At 41.7% G+C, this 22183-nt stretch overlaps 1 protein-coding gene across 1 annotated transcript in view; it reads left to right on the forward strand.

Annotated features, from left to right (window-relative positions):
- Nucleotides 1–22183, forward strand: part of TMTC1 (transmembrane O-mannosyltransferase targeting cadherins 1) — a 272723-nt gene that overhangs the window by 170921 nt on the left and 79619 nt on the right. The window contains exons 9-10 of the mRNA XM_077774479.1: nucleotides 2823–2944; nucleotides 20636–20803. Of these exons, the coding sequence (XP_077630605.1) occupies nucleotides 2823–2944; nucleotides 20636–20803 (290 nt within the window). The remainder of the gene's footprint in view (nucleotides 1–2822; nucleotides 2945–20635; nucleotides 20804–22183) is intronic.

The raw sequence follows: 22183 nt of genomic DNA on the forward strand, positions 1-22183 counted from the left end.
TGATCCAGCTCACTGAGCCATGAGCCTCATGTGTCTCGTTTTACAGTCTAGGGGTGAAAGGGCTAACGGACCTGGTCAAGGCAACTAATGGTGTGTTAGTGGCAGGGCCACAACTTGAATCTAGACATAAACTCCTGGACATGGACTTGCTTGCCTTTCTGTGCACATGAGGCCCTTTAATAGCTCCTGTTGCCTCTAGGTGAAGGTCTGCTCCACACAGGGCAGACCCTCGTGATTTATCACCCACCACGTCTAGTCTTTTCCTTCCTTTGTACCTGCTCTGTCTTCTCTCTGGAGTGTGCCCAGCTGTGACCTGCCCTCCCATCCCAGCCACACCACATTTGTAAGCATGCATTCAAATCAGATCATCACCTTAACAGGATGCTGTCTCCACCCTCTCCCCTTATCGCATCCAGTTTTCTCTCTTGCCCGGTACATTTATTCATTCACTAATTTACTCAGCAAATATTTCTAAGCACCCATTAAGTGCCAGGCACTGAGCTGAGCACGCATCATGCAGCAGTGAACACAGCTGACCAGCTCCCTGCCCTCGTGGCTCACAGTCTGCTGGGGAAGACAGTAAATACAGAGATCAGTGTGTAATCACAGCTGGGATGATGGCCATGAAGGAAGTAAAGATGCACTTGGGGCCAGAAGAACCTGGTGGGGAACAATGAACACATGGGGTTGTGAGTTTTCAGGGTGCAAGTCAGTCTTTGAGAGGAGGCTAGGGGCTGCTGCACTCTCCTCCCTTTTCTCCCTGTGCCCGGGAGCTCCATGGGGGTCCTGCCCCCCTGCAGGGCTGGGAGAACGAAGAAGAGAGGAGCAGGCACCAAGCTGGGCGTCTGCAGTCCCCTGACACCTGCCTCCTCCCAACCTAGGGGCTCCCGAAGCACAGGGGATTCTGCGAGTCAGGGACACAGCGTGCCCAGCACAGTGAGGGCAGCCTTTGCTCAGGCAAGAAGGTGTGACACTGGGGGTGTGAAAGTGTTGCCTCCCTCAAGGTTATCCCCAGGAGGACTGTTTTCTGATAACCTTGAAGAGGGCCCCGGAGGTGGCTCATTGACTGTAACGCTATCCAGGAACATGGATGATGGCCTGGTTGGAGTTCTGTTCATACTCTTCGTAATTCTATAGGATTAATAAATAGAGCATATTAAATTTTCTTTAGAAATTTCTATGGGACAATATGTGAATTCTTTTTTAAAAAATAATTTCAGCTTTTGACAAGTTTAAAAGAAGTATTCAACTATAGCTAAAAAATAAAAGTGCATGTATAAGAATAGAACACCAATTCTGTACTCAGTAATATGCTGAGAGTTCATGAAGGACACTGGACAAGACACCTATTCTCTGGGATTCATTTTCAATTTTAGCAAGAATATTGTACTCTTGATGTCATAGGATTCTTATGTTGTTTTTTTTTAATTATGTAAACCTTAAGTTCTTGAGACAAAATATACTTTGTAAACTGAAAGAGTAATCTAAACTAAAAAATAGGTTGCAGCTCTTAAATATAATGAACTTGCTACTTTTCTCACCTATTTTTTCCCTCAATTTTAGTGAGTCTGAAAAAACATAACATCCTGTTTGCATCCATTTCAGTTGAAAACTTGTTACAAAAGCCTTTTTTTCCTTTCATCTTTTAATTCTGAAGAATATGGTTCCATTAGGTTAAAATAACTTATACAACTGTTAATTACTTAAGGGAAATTGTCCAGATCACATTTATTCATATGGAATTGCTCTCCAAAATTTTATTACTCTATATGTTATAGTCAGCAAAACAAAGATCTTAATAAAATCCAGGTGACAGATCTCTCAAGATGTTAAAAATCTTTGTACACTTAAAACATTAGTAGTTCCTGCTAGGGAATTTTATTTATATTTTTTTAAATTCTTTTATTTAGTCTTTTGCAGTTATTAAAAGTAAGACTTTGAAATGTTTGTAACTGTAATATGCAGAGTTCAATTTGGTTTTCTTAAGCTTATTAAAGAAGAAAATATATTAAGTTTTGTTTTAAGTAGACCTCTCTTCAAATGTGTCCATACATAATAATGATAGAAATGCACACTAATTTTTACAGTGTCCATTACAACAAATTATTAGTAATACATCATTTTTTTCTGTTAATTAGAAGTGACAGGAAAGTCTTTACAAGTTAATATGTACAATAAATATATATAATTTTAGAGAAAGGTGTTTTGTCAATATAATGAATTACTGTAATGATTTTTGATGCCAAAAAATTTCATGGAATAAATACTGGCTTAATTTGAGTTAAAAATTCCTCAGCTTTAATGATCTCTCTCATTGGTTCCCTGAATTTTACCATTTGCATTTAATTTCCTTTATGCTAAGCTCCTGGTGAGTTCTGTGTGTAGGTTTGTTGTGAGGTTTTTGTGTTTTGTTTTGTTTTTAATGCATTCTATTCCAGAGAGGACAGTAATTAAATTCTCCATGATGCCTTAGTGAGCTTGATTCTATCAAGCTGCTTTGCTCTCTGGAAACCAGTTGCCTGAGGGGACAGAGATTCTGAAAGGACCAGAACGGAGAAGTAGGGTTGCTGTAGGGCGGGCTCAGAACATGGAGTGATGGTCACTGATTGTGTTGGGCAATTATCTGATGTTTCTGGGTGGCACACGTGTGATGCCAGAGGCTTTAGCCTGAGGGCTTTCTCTGATGAATTCGGCACACTGATCAAAAGGTTGACATTGTCTAAGGTGAGAACTTGAGAATGAAAGAGATGGTTAAATGCCAACAAGAGCCTGGAGTAAAATTTAAAAAAAATTAATTTGTCCTTCACTATTGTGTGTTTCAGAGGCTGGAGCACAAGGAAGTTTTAGTGGGCTTGTTGTTCCTGGTTTTCCCGTTCATTCCAGCCAGCAATCTCTTCTTCAGGGTGGGTTTTGTGGTGGCGGAGAGAGTCCTTTACATGCCTAGGTAATTATTGCTCGTGATTTCCTCTTTATGAGACCTGCCCTCTGTCACCAACATGGATAGTTCCAGAGGGACGGTCCTTTGCGCGTGTAACAATTAGGTCCTTGTGGAGCGGAGGCGTTTATTACCTCAGCTTTAACAACAGCCGCAGGGAAGTTTGGGGGAGATCAAGTTCGCACATGTACACTCTACTTTACAATGGCGTACCTCCAGTTGGAAGCTGGATGGTTAAAAGGGAAGTATTGACTTCAGTACATTCAGGATTTTAGCAGCAATCACTTATCACAATATCTATGTTTCATTAAATGTAATTGTAGTAATTTTCTAGAAATACTTGATTTGCATACAATTATTAACTATGTTAAGTAGCATAATTGTAATTAACGTCTAACTTTCCTTCTTTCTCTTTTTGTCTTTTAATTTCAAAATAGGAACAATCTCAAGAAAATCTGTCCTTGAGAAAAAAATGGTTAAAATTATAAACAATATTCAGCCATGTGTGATTACATAATGCCACTTATCTCTGAATGTTTGAATTGTGTGGAAGCTTTTTTGTTCTTTTCTCTTATTCAGATGTCAATGTTTCAAGGCCACATTTCTTTTCAGATGCCTGGAAATGTCCCTAAATGGTTCTGCCATTCATCCATTGTGTAACATTGAGCAAAATATGAAGCTTTTTTGAACCCAGCCTCTCTATTTTTATTTCTTTATTTGTTTTCTAGAGAGAGAAGCAGGGGGTGGGCAGAGAAGGAGAGAGCATCCCAAGCAGGCTCCATGCTAAACATGAAGCTACATGCAGGACCTTGAGATCACAACCTGAGCCGAAATCTAGAGTCCCACACTCATCTGACTGAGCCACCCAAGCACCCCGTCTCATTTTTAAAATAGGGATTTTAATAAACTTCCCTAAATTAAATAGTATCATGAATGTTATATAAGAATCAATTTTTGTAAAAAGAGTATTCTAAGCCAAAATATTATAGGGAAATCATTATTTTATTTATTGATATTGAATTAGAAATTTTAATTAACTTCACATTTTATTTTTAAAATAATTTAAATATCAATAAAATTTAATTTCATTAATTGACATTCAGTTAGAAATGTAAAAATACATACAATTAGAAATTAATTTTGTAACGTGTGATTACCCCCAAACCAAGTACCTGAAAGTTTTTCAAAGTCTTTGCAGGTTCTTATTTTGACTTGGTCAAGGAGAGAGGGCAGTCCTTAATTTTCTTTATGTGTCTTTAGTACAGTTTGGAAGGGAATTATTCCTTGATAAATACTGTTCATTAAGGACAAAAATACAACAAATTCTTTGTCTTCTACATTGCTCTAAGGTAGCAGGGTTATAAAGCCTTGCCAATAATAGGGAATTTGAAGGGCAAAGGGGACATCGGTATCTGGTCTAGATAGGTTTTTGCTTAGAGCAGCTGAAACTGACTTCAGTCAGCTTTTCTCTGTAGTCGTGAGGATTCCAAGTTGGATCTATTCATTCCTCACTTAACAGGTATTCACAGAACACGTTTGCAGACTAGAATCTGAGGCTATTAAAAATAAGTGAATTTCAGTTTTTGCCCTCAAAGAGTTTAACTGCCGATAAGCATTAATTAACATGAAGTGTATCAAAACTTCTACTGAACATCTATTACATGCCAGCCACTATGCTAAACATGTTCTATTTTTTTTTTTTTTTTGTCAGTGAATTCATAGTTTATGTAGTGGTTCATAGCTCCCCCTGAAGTCACGGGGCCTGTGTTTGAATTCTGGCTTAAGCATGAGGGTGATGCCTCAAAGCCTGTCTTCCCTCATCTGTATGAAATGAAGATAATAACACCCAACTCAATGAGATATTGTGAGCATTAAATGAGATAATTGTTTACAAAACGTAGAAAGCATTGTGCATTATATGTTGTCAATAAATAATGTACAAATGTTATTGTTTGACATCAGCTCCCTAGGTAGCTGATGCCATTGTCCCTATTTTACAAAAATAACACCTGGGCTGTAAGAAGTTATTGAACTTGCCCAAGGTGGGCAGAGCTGGAATGCAGATCTTTGTCTACTGAAGGACCTCTCACCTTCCAGACTCTATTGCTTCTCTGCTAGTAACATCGTGGTATTCTTTCTAAGTGAAAAGAAGGAGAAATTCTGGACACAGTAATGTACTTTCAGCTCAACTCCATTTGGTAATCAGGACTTTTACTTCTAAGCATCCTGTGTTATAAATCCTCAGGAATCTGTGATTCTGGGTGACAAAGAATTGCATGTGCAGTAAACTTGTCTAATCTGGAGATGAGAGAACAATTTCTGAGGGGATAAAGTGCAAAAATTTTATTTATTTTATTATTTTTATTTTTTTAATGTTTATTTATTTTGAGGTGGGGGGAAGAGCACACTAGCAGGGGAGGAGCAGAGAAAGATAGACAATCCCAGACAGGCTCTACACCATCAGTGCAGAGCTGGACGCAGGCTTGATCTCACAAACCACGAGATCATGACCTGACCTGAAACCAGGAGTCAGACACTTAACCAACTGAGCTACCCAGGCGCCCCAAGGGCAGGAATTTTAAACAAGAGGTTAAAATGTCATTTTTCTGGAAGAGATCCTTAAATAAACATTATGGAAGCCCGTAATATTGTTATCAACCATTTGTGGGGTATCCTACTTAAATAAGGGGGTCCTCTTGCCAAAGTAGCTGTGTCACCCTAACACCTGCAGAATCATGCCTGCTCTACCTTTTCTTGGGTTGCCATATCTTACATAGACCTTACTCTGACTTTACTTCTTTTCTCTAAAATAGATACGGTAGTGTCCCTGCCCTTTTTCAGCTAGCACTAAGCTCATTTAGATTAAAATGAAAGTTCTGAATATGAAGAAGACCTCAATATTTCCAAGAACAAGTGCCTGCCTCTCAGAAACAACCTGGGTTTTGGTGCATTTTGCAGACTTGGCGCAGGGTCATCCAAAATCAGTGCCAGCAAGCTGGTCTTTGTTTAAAAGACGACCATCTTTGTCTTTTCTCCCCAGGTGCCTGCATCTATGCATTCCATTATTGACATTAAGCCATCATTTTCCAAGGGTTTCAGCAGCTATTTGACCAACCATCTACTATTCTCCACTGAGATGGGACCGCTGGCCTCTGCAGGGTAAAATATTTTCCAGGGAAAGTCCCCCATTTTCATACAAAACTGTCAGTATTGTGCACTGGCTGTGATGAAGCCATTAGAGCTGCTGAAAGTTTCCTTGGAGCCACAGAGAATTTTACAAATGCTGCAGGCATCTCTGGGAAGGTGTCAGAACTCTGGATATTGCCTGTTGTATTTATTATGCTTACACATTGGCTTCGGCAATGGTGAAAAACATTTCCCAAGCCTTTTATACACAGAGGAATCTTCTCTGCGTGACTTTCCTTACATTATTGCCCTTGACAAGAAACAGCCAATTTCCATAGCATTAAGTATCCAAGTTCTTTGAGGAAAGCATATCCAGTGTCCCCAGTGGCAGTTTGATGACCTGCACCATCATCTTTATGCAGAAATCCGTGTTGTCCCAAAAACATAAGCAGGTAATAGAACATTGAAGTAAAAAGCTGAATTGGTAATTCTTCTGAGGAAGTTGCACTTCCTACTCATTAAAATATTTGGTTCAAGTTACTTGGAGCTAAATCCCGGCCTTAGAACTGATCCATGAAACCACGGAAGTCATGTGCACCCTCACTGAAGCCTAGGTGAATCCCATCCATCCCAGGGGCTGATTTGGCTATTTTATAAGAAAAGCCCAGAATGAGTCAGACCAAGTGCTCTTTTATCTCCACCATTATGCTTAACAATGAACAATCTACTCGAATCTTCCGGCTTCTCTTCTCCCTCCATCATAACTTAGAAATGACCCAAAATATCACCTTCCTCTCACTTGTACTTTGAAATCTGTTGATAAAAGGGACAGAACTAGGCTGTCTATTTGTCATTGGATGGTTTTAGGGTCAGAGTTTCACCACCAAAATAAATTGGAATAATCTTTTCTTCTGGTGATAAATGCCTATTCTGTGGATTTCCTTTTTGAACAGGCAAGAGAGTTTGGTGCTTAAATCATTTTTTTAACAGAAATTTTGATCTCTTATTCTTATCTCCAGAGAGGCATATAATTTTATGGCTACTTTTTTTTGTATTTTATAAAAACCACATTAGAATGCTTCAAAGTAATAAAATTTCTTTGCATCAGTGAAGCAGAAATAGTTGTTGAGAGCTCTCAAATGAAGTCACAGGAAGTGATCAGATATCCATTTACATGCCAGATTAAGATTTATTCACTTTAGCACCAAAGAGCAAATTCCTAAACTCCTTCAAGAAAACATGAATGAGTGGAGAGGGGAAGTGGATGGGAATAACTGAAGGTAGAAACAATATAGTGGATAGCATTGATCAAGAATAATTGAGGGGCGCGTGGGTGGCTCAGTTGGTTAAGCATCTGACTATTGATTTTGGCTCAGACCTGTGTTGGGCTCTGCACTGGGCATGGAGCCTGCTTAAATTTTTCTCTCCCTCTCCTTCTCTCTCTCTCTCTCTTTCTCTCTCTCTCTCTATATATATATTTTATAAAATGAAATGAAATAAAATAAAATAAAATACATTATTTAAGGGACGCCTGGGTGGCCCAGTCAGTTAAGTGTCCGACTTTGTCTCAGGTCATGATCTCGCGGTTCGTGGGTTCGAGCCCCGCATCGGGCTCTGTGCTGATAGCTAGCTCAGAGCCTGGATCCTATCTTCAGATTCTGTGTCTCCCTCTCTCTCTGACCCTCCCCTGCTCATGCTGTCTCTATCTCTCTCTCAAAAATAAATTTTTAAAAAAATTAAACAAAAACACATTATTTAAATAAAAGAAAATTGAGTCCACAGAAGGAGAAGTTAGATAACATGTGTTGGAACAAAGAAAGAAAGATAAAAAAAATTGTCCTAGTCTTAGAACGATGCCATTTGTATTATATGATCCCGAAGTTTCTAGACACATCAGACACAGAAAATTAGAAAAATGATGACCACCATTCATTTTTGATTTTGAGAAATACCTTCAAATCATACTTATCAATTTGAAATGAAATTTTTAATTTTACACAGGTAGCCATTGAATCAATTCTGCAGTATTTCTTTCTCAGGATGCAAAATGAGAAACAGTACCCCCAAGGTAGTACTACTTGTGTTATCTGATATTGGGAAACCCTTCTGATGAGCCATCTATGCATAAGCTTCTTCAGACTTACTGGAGGAGAGTGATGATTCTGTGAGACTGACTCAAAATTTTGCCAAATATTAAAATCAGCAGAGCAGTCATTTGATATCAACCCAAGCTTACTTTGGCAAATCCAGTAGGAAGAAGACTGAGCTGGGAATCAGCACAGTCCCATCTGTCCCCTACCACCTGGCAGCCTTGGGGGAATCATTTTCCTACCAGTAAAAGCAGAGGGTTGGCCTTGCTCAGTGGTCCCCAAGTGTTGCTTGGATCTCCATGACAAGAGTTTTCTGTAGTGAATGCTTCATAAAGTTAAATCTATGTATTTTTTAAATTATGGAATTATATCTTTCTTAAGGTTTGGCAATAAAATATCCTTCTGTTATGACATGATAAGAGCAGCAGGAGGTACACCCAACTCCCCTTTCTTGGAAATCTTACAGGTTTGGGAAACCTGAAACTCCAGTAACCACCATGCTACCTGATCTCAAAGGTCTCTTTCAGCTCCCAAGTTCAAATGTTTTGTGATTAAGAATAATCTTGTGGAGGGGGCACGTGGATGGCTCAGTTGGTTGGGTGTCCGACTTTAGGTCAGGTCATGATCTCACCATCTGTGGGTTCAAGCCCCGTGTCGGACTCTGTGCTGACAGCTCAGAGCCCGGATCCTGCTTCAGATTCTGTGTCTCCCTTTCTTTCTGCTTCTCCTCCGCTCATGCTTCTCTCTCTCTCTCTCTCTCTCTCTCAAAAGTAAATAAACATTAAAAAAAAAAAAAGAATCTTGTGGAGAATAGAGATGTTTTTTCTCCTTAAGATTTTAAACAAAGATTGTTGTCATGCACTGGAATATGACCACTGATATCTGCTCTTTTTCAGCAGGCTGGGCCCAGTAGCGAAAGGGCAATGGGTCCCTGGGGCCGCGGGGGCGGGGGGGGTGGCGGGTGAGGAGGGAAGGCAATACATTTGCCATGGAGACAGGCTCTCTGCAGGGCCTGGAGGTGGGACATGAGGAAATGGCCGGGAAGCACTGGTGTGGAGCCTCTACTGTGAGATAATGGGGTGTCCTCATAAACAGCAGGAACAGCTGATGCTTAGAAGTTCATGAGGAAAGCAGCAAGAGGGAACAATGTCAGGAGGAAATGGGGCCCTGTCCACAAAGGAATGCCACACCTCCCTTTCCAAGGAGCAGTTGTACAGGCAGCTTATTAAGATAGGTTACAGTCCATGAGAACAGGTAGGAAGTTTGCCCATCCACTTGACGTCATGGAAAGAGGCTCATCAGTCGGGTTGAAGCCTCGTATCTTAACTGGGGCTTGAAGGGTAAGATTGCTGCCAGGCTGACTGGTACCTTGTAGAGCAGGCTGAGTCCCTCTAAGGCCATGGCTGGTAGGGATGTGACAAGACTGAGCCACTTAAGGGGACACAAATAACTGGATTTGGATGAGGCCAAGTCACAAAAATTGTAGAAACCCAGGAACCAGGCAAAGCCAGATAACCACTTTTTAGTTTGATTTATGGTTTGAAATTCCCATTGTATTATGTGTTAGAGAGATGGGAAGAACACGCTAGGCTTGACAAAGAGCCACTCAACTAAAAACCTAAGAAATAGATTGAGAAAGAGTTTTCAGTTACAAGATCAAGTGCACTGGCTCTATGAGAACACCTGTGTGTAAGTGTGCATATGTTTTGGCTAAATTACCCGAACTCACTCAATTATTACTTAATTTTAGCTCCAAATCTGTTTTTTAATGTAATTCTAGTATGTCATCTTAAGAGAAGGTTCTCTCCTATAAAGAGAGCAGAGAAAGGAAAAGTGAAGTGCAGTGCACTATTACACAAGGGACAATAAAGTGATGTCACCAAATGATCTGCAGAGAAAGTGTGAAGGTCAGTGATACCACTGGAGAAGAAAGAGTGGGAAGCTCCAAGAGACTGCAGTAAAGAAGTCAATGAGCCTTTTTACTTTGGAGAGGTATTCAAATGCTTTTAAATCCAGTGTCTTCTGTGTTCCACACCATATTTTTAAAAAATTTTTAATGTTTATTTATTTTTGAGAGAGAGAGACACACAGAATCCAAAGCAGGCTCCAGGCTCTGAGCTGTCAGCACAGAGACCGACACAGGACTCAAATTCACAAGCCATGAGATCATGATCTGAGCTGAAGTCAAACGCTTAACCAACGGAGCCAGCCAGGCGTCCCTACAATCTCTAGTTTTAGAACACATTCTCTTGAGTCCCTCAGTAAAGCCCTCCTTCTTTCCTTCCTGGTCACGCTCTTCACACGGCCCTACAAAATCCCGGTGCAAGTCGAGAACACTCCCTACCTGGGCACTGCCTTCAGAGCGTAAGGCCTAGCTTATGGATCTCACACCTTTTCTGAATTCAGGTCTCAAAGGGCTGGATGGAACAGTGGATGCTGGCACAGCAAGAGTGAAAGAGACTAACAACCTGATATCAAAATATTTCCATCCTTACTCCATCATATGCTGAAGGATAACCATAATCAACTTTTGAAGTCCAGAGTAGGTTGTGATCCCAGCAGGAAGCCTCTGACTATGTAACAGTGGAGGTGTCTGCCACTGAAGACAAGAGACATAGGGGAGCAGCAGAGAGGGACAGACTCAGCTTTCTTTTAAAATACAGTGTGGGGGTGCCTGGGTGGCTCAGTCTGTGTCTCTCTCTCTCTCTCTCTGCCCCTCTCCGGCTTGTGCTCTGTCTCTCTTTCTCAAAAAATTTAAAAAAAAAAAAAAAAAAAACCTTAAAAATAAATAAATAAAACTGGAGATTTTAGATCACAGACAAATAGAACAGAACCGAGAGAGCCACGGTCAAAATGAAGTAAGCTGAGGGCAGATTGGGTGCTTGTGGGCTGCAGATCAGTTGACCAGTCTTCAGGGTGGCCTGAGGCTGGAGAGGAGGGTAATCCTGAGCAGTCACTTGCTGAACTATAATCATGGCCTTCATATTACAGAATCCTATTAGTTATAAAAGATGAATGTTTATGTCCATTAAGTCCTAAATGATAAACAGCAAATGTCTTGGAAACCACAATTTGAAAGTAAAATTTGGAGAGTATAATTTGGATTCAGATGAGCCTAAATGGAATAATATATGTGAAAAATACCATAAGCTATGCTAGGTAATTGCAAGTCATTATGTCAGTCTGTCCCATGCAAATGAGGAGTTTGGAGGAGGCAACGTTGATGGAGAGCAAAGCAACATAGACAAGGGCCTCGCCTTCCTTCCCAGCCCTTTCCTTCCTCCACTAGGTGTGCAGCGTGCCCTCACAGGTTAGTGTTCTGAAACACAGGGCCGGAGGACGTTAGGAAATGTGCCTCTGCAAATAGAGTAGAGCAACTAAAACATAGAGGTTGACACCCCGTTGACTGCACAGCTGGCTGTAGCTTCGCCTGGAGGGTGACAGTGGACTGAAGTGTGACCATCTCAGCCTCCTTCGGTCAAGGCCTCTTGTCCTTATAAGTGAATTCATTTCTTTTCTCTTGGATTCTGTGCAAGGAAATGCGTCTCAAACCAGTGACTTTATTTTTTCTTTCTTTATTGAAATACAATTCATATGTTGTATTGGGTAAGTTTAAGGTGTACAATGTGATTTGATACATTTATATATGGCCAAATGATTACCACTACACCAGTGACGTCTATACATTTTAGTCATCTTAAAATATCCTCCATACTCTTTTTTGGAAACCTGGAGTATCCTTCTCTTGTGAGGTGTGGGACCACCATTTTGTAGGTGTGTGTTTTCTTATAGTACCCAGCACAACAGATGTTTCACAAAAGAGTATTGTGGAGAGTTAAAATAACACTGGACACATGAAAAATCATACACGTGTGCAGTCAGGCCTGTGTTAACACACGGAATAGAGGAGGGGACAGCAGCGACTAGTGGATTATGCATTATGCCTTCTCTTCACAAATGAAGATGCTGCACTCTAGAATATGGCAGGTTATGGGAGAAGAAATGATAAATTCAGGTCCTAGAGATGGGCATGCTGTCGGAGGGTCGAGAGAAGGTGCTTTTTCCAACTTAGTAGTAGTAGTTTTTGAGTTACTTGGGGGAGGTCTTTGGCTTTGGCTAGAAGGCCTCTCAGGCCCAGATGGAAAATCTGGTTGTGACTGCTTGCACCAGGCTGGGAGGGAAGGCTCCTGCCAAGGGGAAACACCACATCCAGTGGATGGATAGTTCTCCTAGTGATAAAAGTGGGTCTTATCAGGGCGCCTGGGTGGCTGTCAGTTAAGCGTCTGTCTTTGGCTCAGGTCACGATCTCACAGTTCACGAGTTTGAGCCCCATGTAGGGTTTTTGCTGACAGCTCGGAGTCTGGAGCCTGCTTTGGATTCTGTGTCTCCCTTTCTCTCTGGCCCTCCCCTGCTTGTGTCTCTCTCCCTCTCCCTCTTCCTCCCTCCCTCTCTCTCTCTCTCTCAAAAATAAACATTAAAAATTTTTTTAATTTTTAAAAATCTTCACCCTTGACTTGGATTTATTCATTTTTAAGTTCACCTTTGTTTCCATGTTAATTTTTGCCACTTTTTACCTCATTGTTCAACCACACTTGTGAAACAGCTCCTGTAATAGCCTGATGCTCAAGGTGCAAAATGAGTAAAATGTTACTGTATCCTTAAACAACCGGCCTGAACTTTCGAACAGTTAATACTTATTTCATACCAAAGTTGAATAGAAAAGCTTCTTTATTGTGCATTAATTCATCAGAGAAATTATAGTTTGTGTTTTCTTCCCTTTCTTTTTTCTTCTTTTGTTCACAAAGATAGAGTGGAGAAAGATTAGAAATGAATATAAGGGAAGATTTGCTAAAGTGCTTTTTGAATTCCAGAACTATGAATGCACATTAGCATCAATACAGAGCTATACATATTTCACACACCACAAGTGTATCTTACTTTTCTGAGCCAAAGTCAAGAGTCAGATGATCAACTGATTAAGCCATCCAGGACCATCTGTGAATGCTTTTAAAAGACTTCTATTGTCCTGTAAATTACATAGTTGGGGTCAATCTGGACTTTGATAAACTGGATTTCTTGAGAGGTAGTTACAGATCTAATCACATATTTTTGTGACATGCAATCACATATTTTCGTGATATGCACAGTACATTTTACTGATGTGATAGAGTAGGGCATTCTAAGTACACATATGAGCACATAAACACTTGAAAACACTGACACATTATATTCAGTTCATGGACTACATCCGCACACATGATTTCATTTACTCCAAACAACAACCCTTTAAAGTAGCTGTAGTTTTGGGGTGCCTGGGTGGCTGGGTCGGTTAAGCGTCTGACTTCGGCTCAGGTCATGATCTCACGGTTTGTGGGTTCAAGCCCTGTGTCAGGCTCTGTGCTGACAGCTCAGAGACTGGAGCCTGCTTCAGGTTCTGTGTCTCCCTCTTTCTCTGCCCCTCCCCTGCTCATGCTGTCTCTCTCTTTCTCTCAGAAATAAATTTTTAAAAATAGTAATAAAAAAATAAAGTAGCTATAGTTTAAGGTGTCTAAGGCAGGCATATTAAACTCTTGTAAAATAAACAACTAAGGCTTCATGGGGTTGAGTGGATCTCCTGTGGCCACAGAACTCACAAATAGAGAAGAATCCAGCTCCTTGGGCCCCATTCCAGGCTCTTCATTCTCCAATGAATACCTTTTCCGAGCTGTGAACTCCCAAACTTAACGATCACACTAAATCACTTTTGTTCCACAACAGGTTGTAGTGTTTTACGGGCCCCAGAAAGTTACTATGTTGACAGGAGTCTGGTAGAGAGAGACATCGGTTTCTACCTGGATATGTGCACACTGTACACCTTTCCTGCCTCATACTCGATTTAGCAGAAAACAGTTCCCTCACAATACCATTATTGTAACATCATATTAGTATTATCATTTGTCATTTATTGCCTACTAAGCATTGTGCACAGTGTAAAGTTAGTTCCTTTTACAAATAAGACCGTTAGTAACTAGAGAAATAATTTGAGATCAAACAAGTGTCAGAACTGAAATGCAAACAGGGCTTTTTCTGACACGAGAAAAAGCTTATTTTCTTATGCCTTATTGAATGCAGGAGGTCTTACAAATTTGGAGCTCATAAGTGACTTATGAGGTTCAGAGGAGCATCTCAACATCAAAAAGATAAAAAAGAATCAGGTTCTCGGAAGGTGAAAGCAATGGCATCATTATCCCAGGTGTTCATAGATACACTGAGGAAAGAACAGAAGAGACCTGTTTCGTGGAGAAGTCAATGGAAAGAAGCTCTTCGTCTCTACCCCCAGAGCCCAGCATGTAGGACGAGTAGCTGCACAAGAGGGAAATGCACAAGAAATGCTTTTGGAGTCATTTCCTTGGAATATGAATAAACTGCCATCCAAATACATCCAACCTTCTGAGAGATTTTCTCACCCATCAAATAATTGAGATTTAAAAAAAATAAGGGGGGAGTCTTGGCCCACCAGAAGCTGGCAGCTCCTGGGTTAAATCTGATTGGAGGTGTTACCCTCAGCTCCCTGCTGCTTCCCCGCATCAAACACCTGTTCTGGGCTCAGCATTCCAGGGCTGTATTGTTTAACCATCCATGAGACCAGAATAAGATCTCACTGCCTTAATTTGCCATGTGGGGATTCAACAGACCAGAATGAAGTTAACCTGGGATATGATTCATTTCAGCTATCTAAAGTTGGGAATGTTTTTAAGTCAAAATGGTGAGATTGTGTCTGTCTTATATCATTCATGTTATTTATAGATACTTGGGGTGGGTTGGGTTTAAGTTAAAAGGTAGAATTTCAGTTCTACTTAACAGCGAAAATATTCTCTTTGCTCCATATAATTAAACAAAAAGTGAAGCCATAGTAAACATCATAAAATGCTTGCCCCAGAGATGGAAAATTGTCATCTCTTCAGGTTGATGTGAATAGGAAAGAGAAGTGTTCTTTTATTGCTTAAGACCTTCTGGGCCAGGTTCGTGAAAGTACATCTGTACTATTTACACAGTGATTAACCTCTCGCAAAGTTCTCAAATAACAGATTTAAACAGTTTTCATTCTAATAGGAAAGGACCAACATTCCGAACCTGCATTTCCTATTCAGTTCCCTTTGGGTGTGTATCATAAAAATCTAAGAGACAGATGCGTGTGTCTCTAGTTATAATATGCACTGAAATGGAGATACCTTCAGCCTGTGAATGAGAGATCCGATAATTACTCCATTCACAAAAGCAGGGGTACTTCTCCAGCTGCTTTGAAAATGCATCTTAGTGGGGTGCCTAGGTGGCTCAGTTGGTTAAGCCTCCGACTTTGGCTCAGGTCAGTAGGTGCATTTGGATGGTTCAGTTGGTTGAACGTCCGATTTTGACTCAGGTAATGATCTCACAGTTCGTGAGTTCAAGCCCTGCATTGGGCTCTGCTGTTAGCAGAGCCTGGAGCCTGCTTCAAATTCCATGTCTCCCTCTCTCTCTGCCCCTCCCCTGCTCACACTCTGTCTCTCTCTCAAAAATAAATAGGCATTTAAAAAAATGTGTCTTTAGTAATGAGCTAAACCAATAAGCAGCTGGAGTTTGGCTCTTGGTTCAGGTTACGGTTTTGTCACATGTCAGTGGTTTGCATTGACTCCTTCATGCTCTGTGGAGAGAGAGGCCTCTGATCAGAGCCCAGATTTCCCCTTACCCAGATTAACCAAAGCAATCTGGAGTCTGGTTTCTTCTCCCTGGAGGCCACAAAAGCATGTGGCTTCTCATTTGCTTGATTTTCTACTTTCAGAATGAGGACTTGCCCTGCCCCTAGCAATGGAGAGAGCAATCCTACCCTCCCACCCCCCGCTGCTGAGATCTATATTAAAGCAGATGTTGAAGGATGAAATGTCATAATAGAGAAGCATCTTAATCTTTGTGATATTGTGTTCAAGTTTTTAAGAATGTGATACTCTCTAAGAAATTTGCAAACCTAAGTAGAGATTATTTTATATGGCTTACCATTTCTTTAAACCATATGTCAATACGAGGACTTTCCAAAAAAAATGACTGTGTTACTTGATACTGATGCTTGTGCTGAGGGGAAAGGAATAGCATTCTCCTACCTTTGGTTATAGTGGGGTCAACACGCTGTGGCTCCTGAGTGGAGTCTGGCACTTTGCCTGGTTTATAAATAAATTTTATTGGAACACAGCCATGCCCATTCATTTACATAGTGTCCATGGCTGTTTTCCTGCTACAAAGATAGAGTGGGAAGGGCAGAAGAGCCTGAAATATTTACTCTTTTCCCCTTACACAAAACATTTGCCAGCTTCTGGAGTACAGTGGAGTGTTAGAGTCATGGGTTTTCTGAGCTGACTCTCTTATTAGCTATGGGTGTTGCGAGCAAGCTATTTAACTCCTATTAGCTTTAGTCTGCTCATCTATGAAATGAAAGATACTGAGGATTATATTTTTAAATCAGATAATATATTTAAAATGTTTTCTTAATGTTTATTTTTGAGAGAGAGAAAGAACATGAGTGGGGGAGGGGCAGAGAGAGAGGGAGACACAGAATCTGACGTAGGCTCCAGGCTCTGAGCTGTCAGCACGACTGCAGGGCTGGAACTGAGGAACCGTGAGATCATAACCTGAGCCACAGTCGGGATGCTTTAACCAACTGAGAGCCACCCGGGTGCCCCATAAATCAAATAATATATTTAAAGCCAATACTGTCCTTATCCTAGGCCATACAAATATTATGGACAGACCCATATAAAGTTCTTAGCACAGTGCCTTGCAGATAGGAAGGACTCAATATAAACATATAAATGTATAAAATAGCTAATTATTTTTTGTTATCGTTGTCTTCATTGTTCTTGTCTTCTGCCATTCTGTGGGCCTGGCTCTGAGATCCAGTGTGGGGATCCCAGTATTTTCCTTCCCCAGTGCTCTGCCAGATGGGCAGCAATTTTTCCTACAAGGAGACAGAAAAAATGACTATTACAATTTTATGAATGGAGTGGTTAGGAAGGAAGTAGGTGAAGCTGTGTGCTAAGGTGTGAGGAACACAAGGGGTGCCTGGGTGGCTCAGTTGGAGAAGTGTCCGACTTCAGCTCAGGTCATGATCTCGTGGTTCATCAGTTCAAGCACCACGTTGGGCTCTGTACTGACAGCTCAGAGCCTGGAGCCTGCTTCGGATTCTGTGTCTCCCTCTGTCTCTGCCCCTCCCCTGCTCATGCTCTGTTTCTCTCTCTGTCTCTCTCTCAAAAAGTAAATAAACAAACAAAAAAAAAAAAGAGTGTGAGGAACACAAGAATCAGCCAGTCGGGTCAGAACCCAGACAAGCAGGACAGCATATAGGGTGTGAGCTCTGAAATCTGAAGTTCCTGGGTTTGTATCTTTGCTCCACTGTGTACAAGCCATGTGATCCAATTCAGGAAGTCAGTTCACCTTTCTCCTCATCAGCATCTTTATGGTTAAACACCACTAACAGCCAGTGACCCACCAGGATGTGAGGAAGGGCTGAACTCATCTGTAGAACGTGCTTGGCACATAAGACTTTGCTCAATAAATGTCAGTTCTCGGTGGGCTGTTTTATGAGGACAGGGGCAGGAAGTCAACTGGCGCTAGAGCTGCGGGTGTCTGCACAGCACACTGCTCATGTATTTCAGGATATTGTTTACCTGTCCCCTTTCCAGTGGCTCCATTCTTTTAAATTTTTTTTTAATGTTTTTTTTTTTTAATTTATTTCTAAGAGAGAGAGACACACAGCGTGAGCAGGGGAGGGTCAGAGGGGGAGACACAGACTCTGAAACAGGCTCCAGGCTCTGAGCTGGCAGTCAGCACAGAGCCCGACGCGGGGCTCGAACCCACGAACCGTGAGATCATGACCCAAGCGAAAGTCGGACGCTCAACCGACTAAGCCACCCAGGCGCCCCATCCAGTGGCTCCATTCTTGACCAGCCGTATTAAAATCTCAACATCCTCCCCACCCTGGACTCCCTCTTCCTCTTTCCTGATAGATTTTCCCCCATGTAACATACCCTGCTGTGTGGCAGACTCTGCGTTTTATTTGCTTATTGGCTGTTTCTCCCCACCCATGTGGATTCCACAAGCACAAACGTTATTGTCTGTTTTGCCCACCGATGTGTTCTTGGTGCCTGTAACAATGGCAGGGCACAGCTGGTGTTTATTAAATATCTGTTGAATGAAAGAATGGTGCCCAGAAGGCTTTCATGTAGCCAGCTGCACCCTGCTCCATTAGGGCTGGTATCTGGATGAGGCTAGAGGAACAAATGGCAAGCAGCCTCATGAACTTGAGCAGCCATGGTGGTCTATAATGGCATCGGCATGGCAAGCTGTACAGAATGAGAGACACTTAGAAAATCTTAATACCTTTAAGGCCAAACCCAGCTTGTTGTAAAAGAAAGAGGTTTCGAATTTGTATTTGTATTATTTGTGTGTGTGTATGTATATGTATGTATATGTATATACACATATATATGTATATATGTGTATATACACATATATACATGTATATGTGTATATACATATACATACATATATATATATACACTAGTGACTCTATTCTGGAATGTTCAGGGCTTCTACACAGTGATTATGGCAATCAAATCCAGTAATAGGCATGGGCCTCCTTAGCTTGAACCACAGTATCCCACTGGTACGTGGGGGTGGTGACTCTTTGTGGCCAAAGGGTGAACCCTAACACTTTAGGGAGCGGGACCAGCCAGCTTATGGGATTTGAAGTATGGAATTGGAGCTCCAACTTGAACTGATTCCTAGCATCTCCACATCAGAAACCTCACATGCCGGGGCGCCTGGGTGGCTCAGTCGGTTAAGCGTCCGACTTCAGCTCAGGTCATGATCTCTTGGTTCATGGGTTCGAGCCCCGTGTCAGGCTCTGTGCAGACAGCTAGCTCAGAGCCTGGAGCCTGTTTCAGATTCTATATCTCCCTCTCTATCTGACCCTCCCCTATTCATGCTGTCTCTCTCTCTCTCAGAAATAAATAGAACATTAAACATTAAAAAATTAAAAAAAAAAAAAAAAAGAAACCACATGCCTCTCTTGTTTTTCAACACTTGAGACCAAAGCCCAGGCATTCAGAAAGGTGAATAGAAGGAAAGTGGGGAGATTTTCTTAAAGGAGGTATCATTTTAGAAATGAGACGATTTAAGTGTTTTCCTTTACAAACCCAACCTGCCTGAATAGATTGGAGTTGTTTGAGGGCAGGACGTGTGTTTTCTTTATAATTGCATCCTTACTGCCTAGTTTATTGCCAGTCACATAGAGAGAATGAGTAAATAATTGAACAAGTAAATGGGCGATATCTTAATTTGGGCTTCTTATAGCATTAATGTCTAACTGATGTAGGATTTATTTTTTTTTAATTTTTTAATGTTTATTTTGAGAGAGAAAGAGAGAGAGAGACAGAGCGTGAGCAAGGGAGGGGCAGAGAGAGAGGGAGACACAGAATCCAAAGCAGGCTCCAGGCTCTGAGTTGTCAGTACAGAGCCTGATGCAGGGCTCGAACTCATGAACTGCGAGACCATGACCTGACCTACAGTCGGACACTTTACCAACTGAGCCACTCGGGTGCCCCATAGTCTTGTTTCATCCTTAAAATATTGTTATAATTTGTAGTTTATTATCTTTGGAAAGAAGTGGGTTTTAACTAAAATGCATGTGGCAATAATGGGTACAAAATGTTTGCATTTTTCTGAGGCCAGTCAACAAGTAGGAAGCATCTCTGTGGCTGCATAGATAACATGAGGCACCACCAGGCCAAAGGCTTTTAGAAATGTGATACTGACATGCCACTCAGATAACATGATCGATTCAGACATCTATTTAGAAAGCTGAGCCGGAGTCAGCAAGAAAAGCATATCGATACAGTTTGTCTGTGATGAGCTCCAAGCTGCAAGGCTCAGGATGTGGCCTGTGGATAAGGACTTTGACCAGAGTGGGAACATAGCAGGCAGCCCATCCCTAGAGACAGACACCTGTGCCCCTTGATGACCAGCATCCCGCCCAGGACTTGCTGGGGAAGTCTTGGCAACTGTCTGTCACAAAGTCGTGATGTGACCTGCTTGCTGCAGCACAGTCTAAATTTAGACACACGATACCAATATGGTTGTATAACGTCAATGACGTAAGGGAGCAAGAGTCAGAGGGCCTATTCAGGACCCGAGACCATACATAAGGGACTTCTCGTGATGTCTGAGCTGCTGAAATCCAGGGTAGTCTGAGCCCAAACGCTGAGCCTGTGATCCTCCACAAAAATGCCAAAGAACTAGCGAGGTGCCGGTACAGCCTAGCAGAAAGCCAACATGTCAGCATAAGACGGGGGTGTTTGTGCTTGTTTCTCCATCACAGGACAAGCTTTATGTGAAAGTTAGGTATATGGGATAGATCACTCATGGGGCCTCCACTGCACTCGCAAAGTAACGCTGCCTCTCCCACACTGTTTTCCAGCATGGGCTACTGCATCCTTTTTGTGCATGGACTGAGCAAGCTGTGCACTTGGCTGAATCGATGCGGGGCTACTACCCTGACTGTGTCCACTGTGCTGCTGCTGTTGCTTTTCTCCTGGAAAACGGTGAAACAGAATGAAATCTGGCTGTCAAGAGAGTCCCTATTCAGGTACGATTAGGTGGATAAAACCAAATCTTTCCCATGTATTTTTGTTTGTTTGTTTTTCTTAGCAAAGTTTTAAGTGGCAGATGTAATTTTATTTTGGGTTTTAGCTTTAGTTTTTTAAGTGGTATTGTGTAAAGTTTAATGTGAGCTCATTTTAAGTGGATTTATGAAAATAAGGCTCATGGGAAGGTTTTAAGGTCTGTGAGATAGTTATAATGATGAGCTGGGCTGTAAAATCAGCTAGAAACAAAATGAAATGATAAGCCTCACTTCATTATGCAGCCAAGAAAATGAGAAAGGTGAGCACACAGCAGGAAGGAAGAGAAATACAATACATTTTTTTTTTAGAATATTCCAGGATATTAAGTTGTGATCTGTGATCGAGTTGCTTTAGTCTGAACATTAATTGTGAACAAAGAAATGGAAGGCTTTTTTCATCTCCTGGTGGGTTTGTACGTAGTGTAGAAGCTGTTTCTGAGTAACCATGTCAGCTTAAAGGCCCAAACTTGTCATAAAGTATAAACTATTCTGGGACTCTTGCTCATCGCTCTGTTTTCTGGAGCTTGGGCTGTCTCACGACTGCCACCGCCCTGGTGACCTTCCCCTGGGCTCCCTGGCACTGCCACACCTGGTTCCCAGCTTCTCGGGATCCTCCCCCATCTGTCTCCCTCTCCCAGCTTCTGTCCTTACCTATGCCAGTTGCCCAATTAGGTCATTATGGTTTTTACTCGGTTCCGTGCTCAGCTGATACCCAACACTTCTAGTTTGGGAGCAAACAAATGAAACAGAGTACGGATGGCTTGAAAAATAAAACGGAACATATTGGAAGAGCATAGGGAAGTACATAGCATTGAGGGGCCAGTGAAGAAGCCGGCATGTGGCAGGCGGGAAAGTTGGCTGGATGGTATCTTGAGAGCGCCTGAGCACCTGCCTGGGAACAAATGGGGAGACTTATACCAGGTTGTTTTTTACCTTCATAACAAAGTCCTAGGAAAATTAAGTCCTCTGGCTGAGCTTGAGTTTTAGGTCACGTGCCTGCCCTTTGTCTCCACCAGGCACTGAAATGAATGATTGGCCAAAGGAGCCCCTCTGACATCCACTGAGGGCGTTAGGGCAGGCCCAGCACCTTGGGGTTCCACTGAGACTTCACAAAGTGAGGCAAGACTGAACTCCCCACAGGAAACCCAACTACTGGAGGAGGAGCACAGACTCTGGGCTGCCACGAATGAATGAATGAATGAATGAATGAATGAATGAATGAATGACTCTGGGCTGCCACAAATGAATGAATGAATGAACGAATGAATGAACGAACGGATGAATAAGACAAATGTTCACTGCACTTTTTTATTATTTTAAAACAATATTTTTGATTCTGCTACT

Source organism: Crocuta crocuta, unplaced genomic scaffold (assembly GCF_008692635.1).
Source record: "Crocuta crocuta isolate KB4526 unplaced genomic scaffold, BGI_CrCroc_1.0 scaffold176, whole genome shotgun sequence".
Taxonomy (NCBI): domain Eukaryota; kingdom Metazoa; phylum Chordata; class Mammalia; order Carnivora; family Hyaenidae; genus Crocuta; species Crocuta crocuta.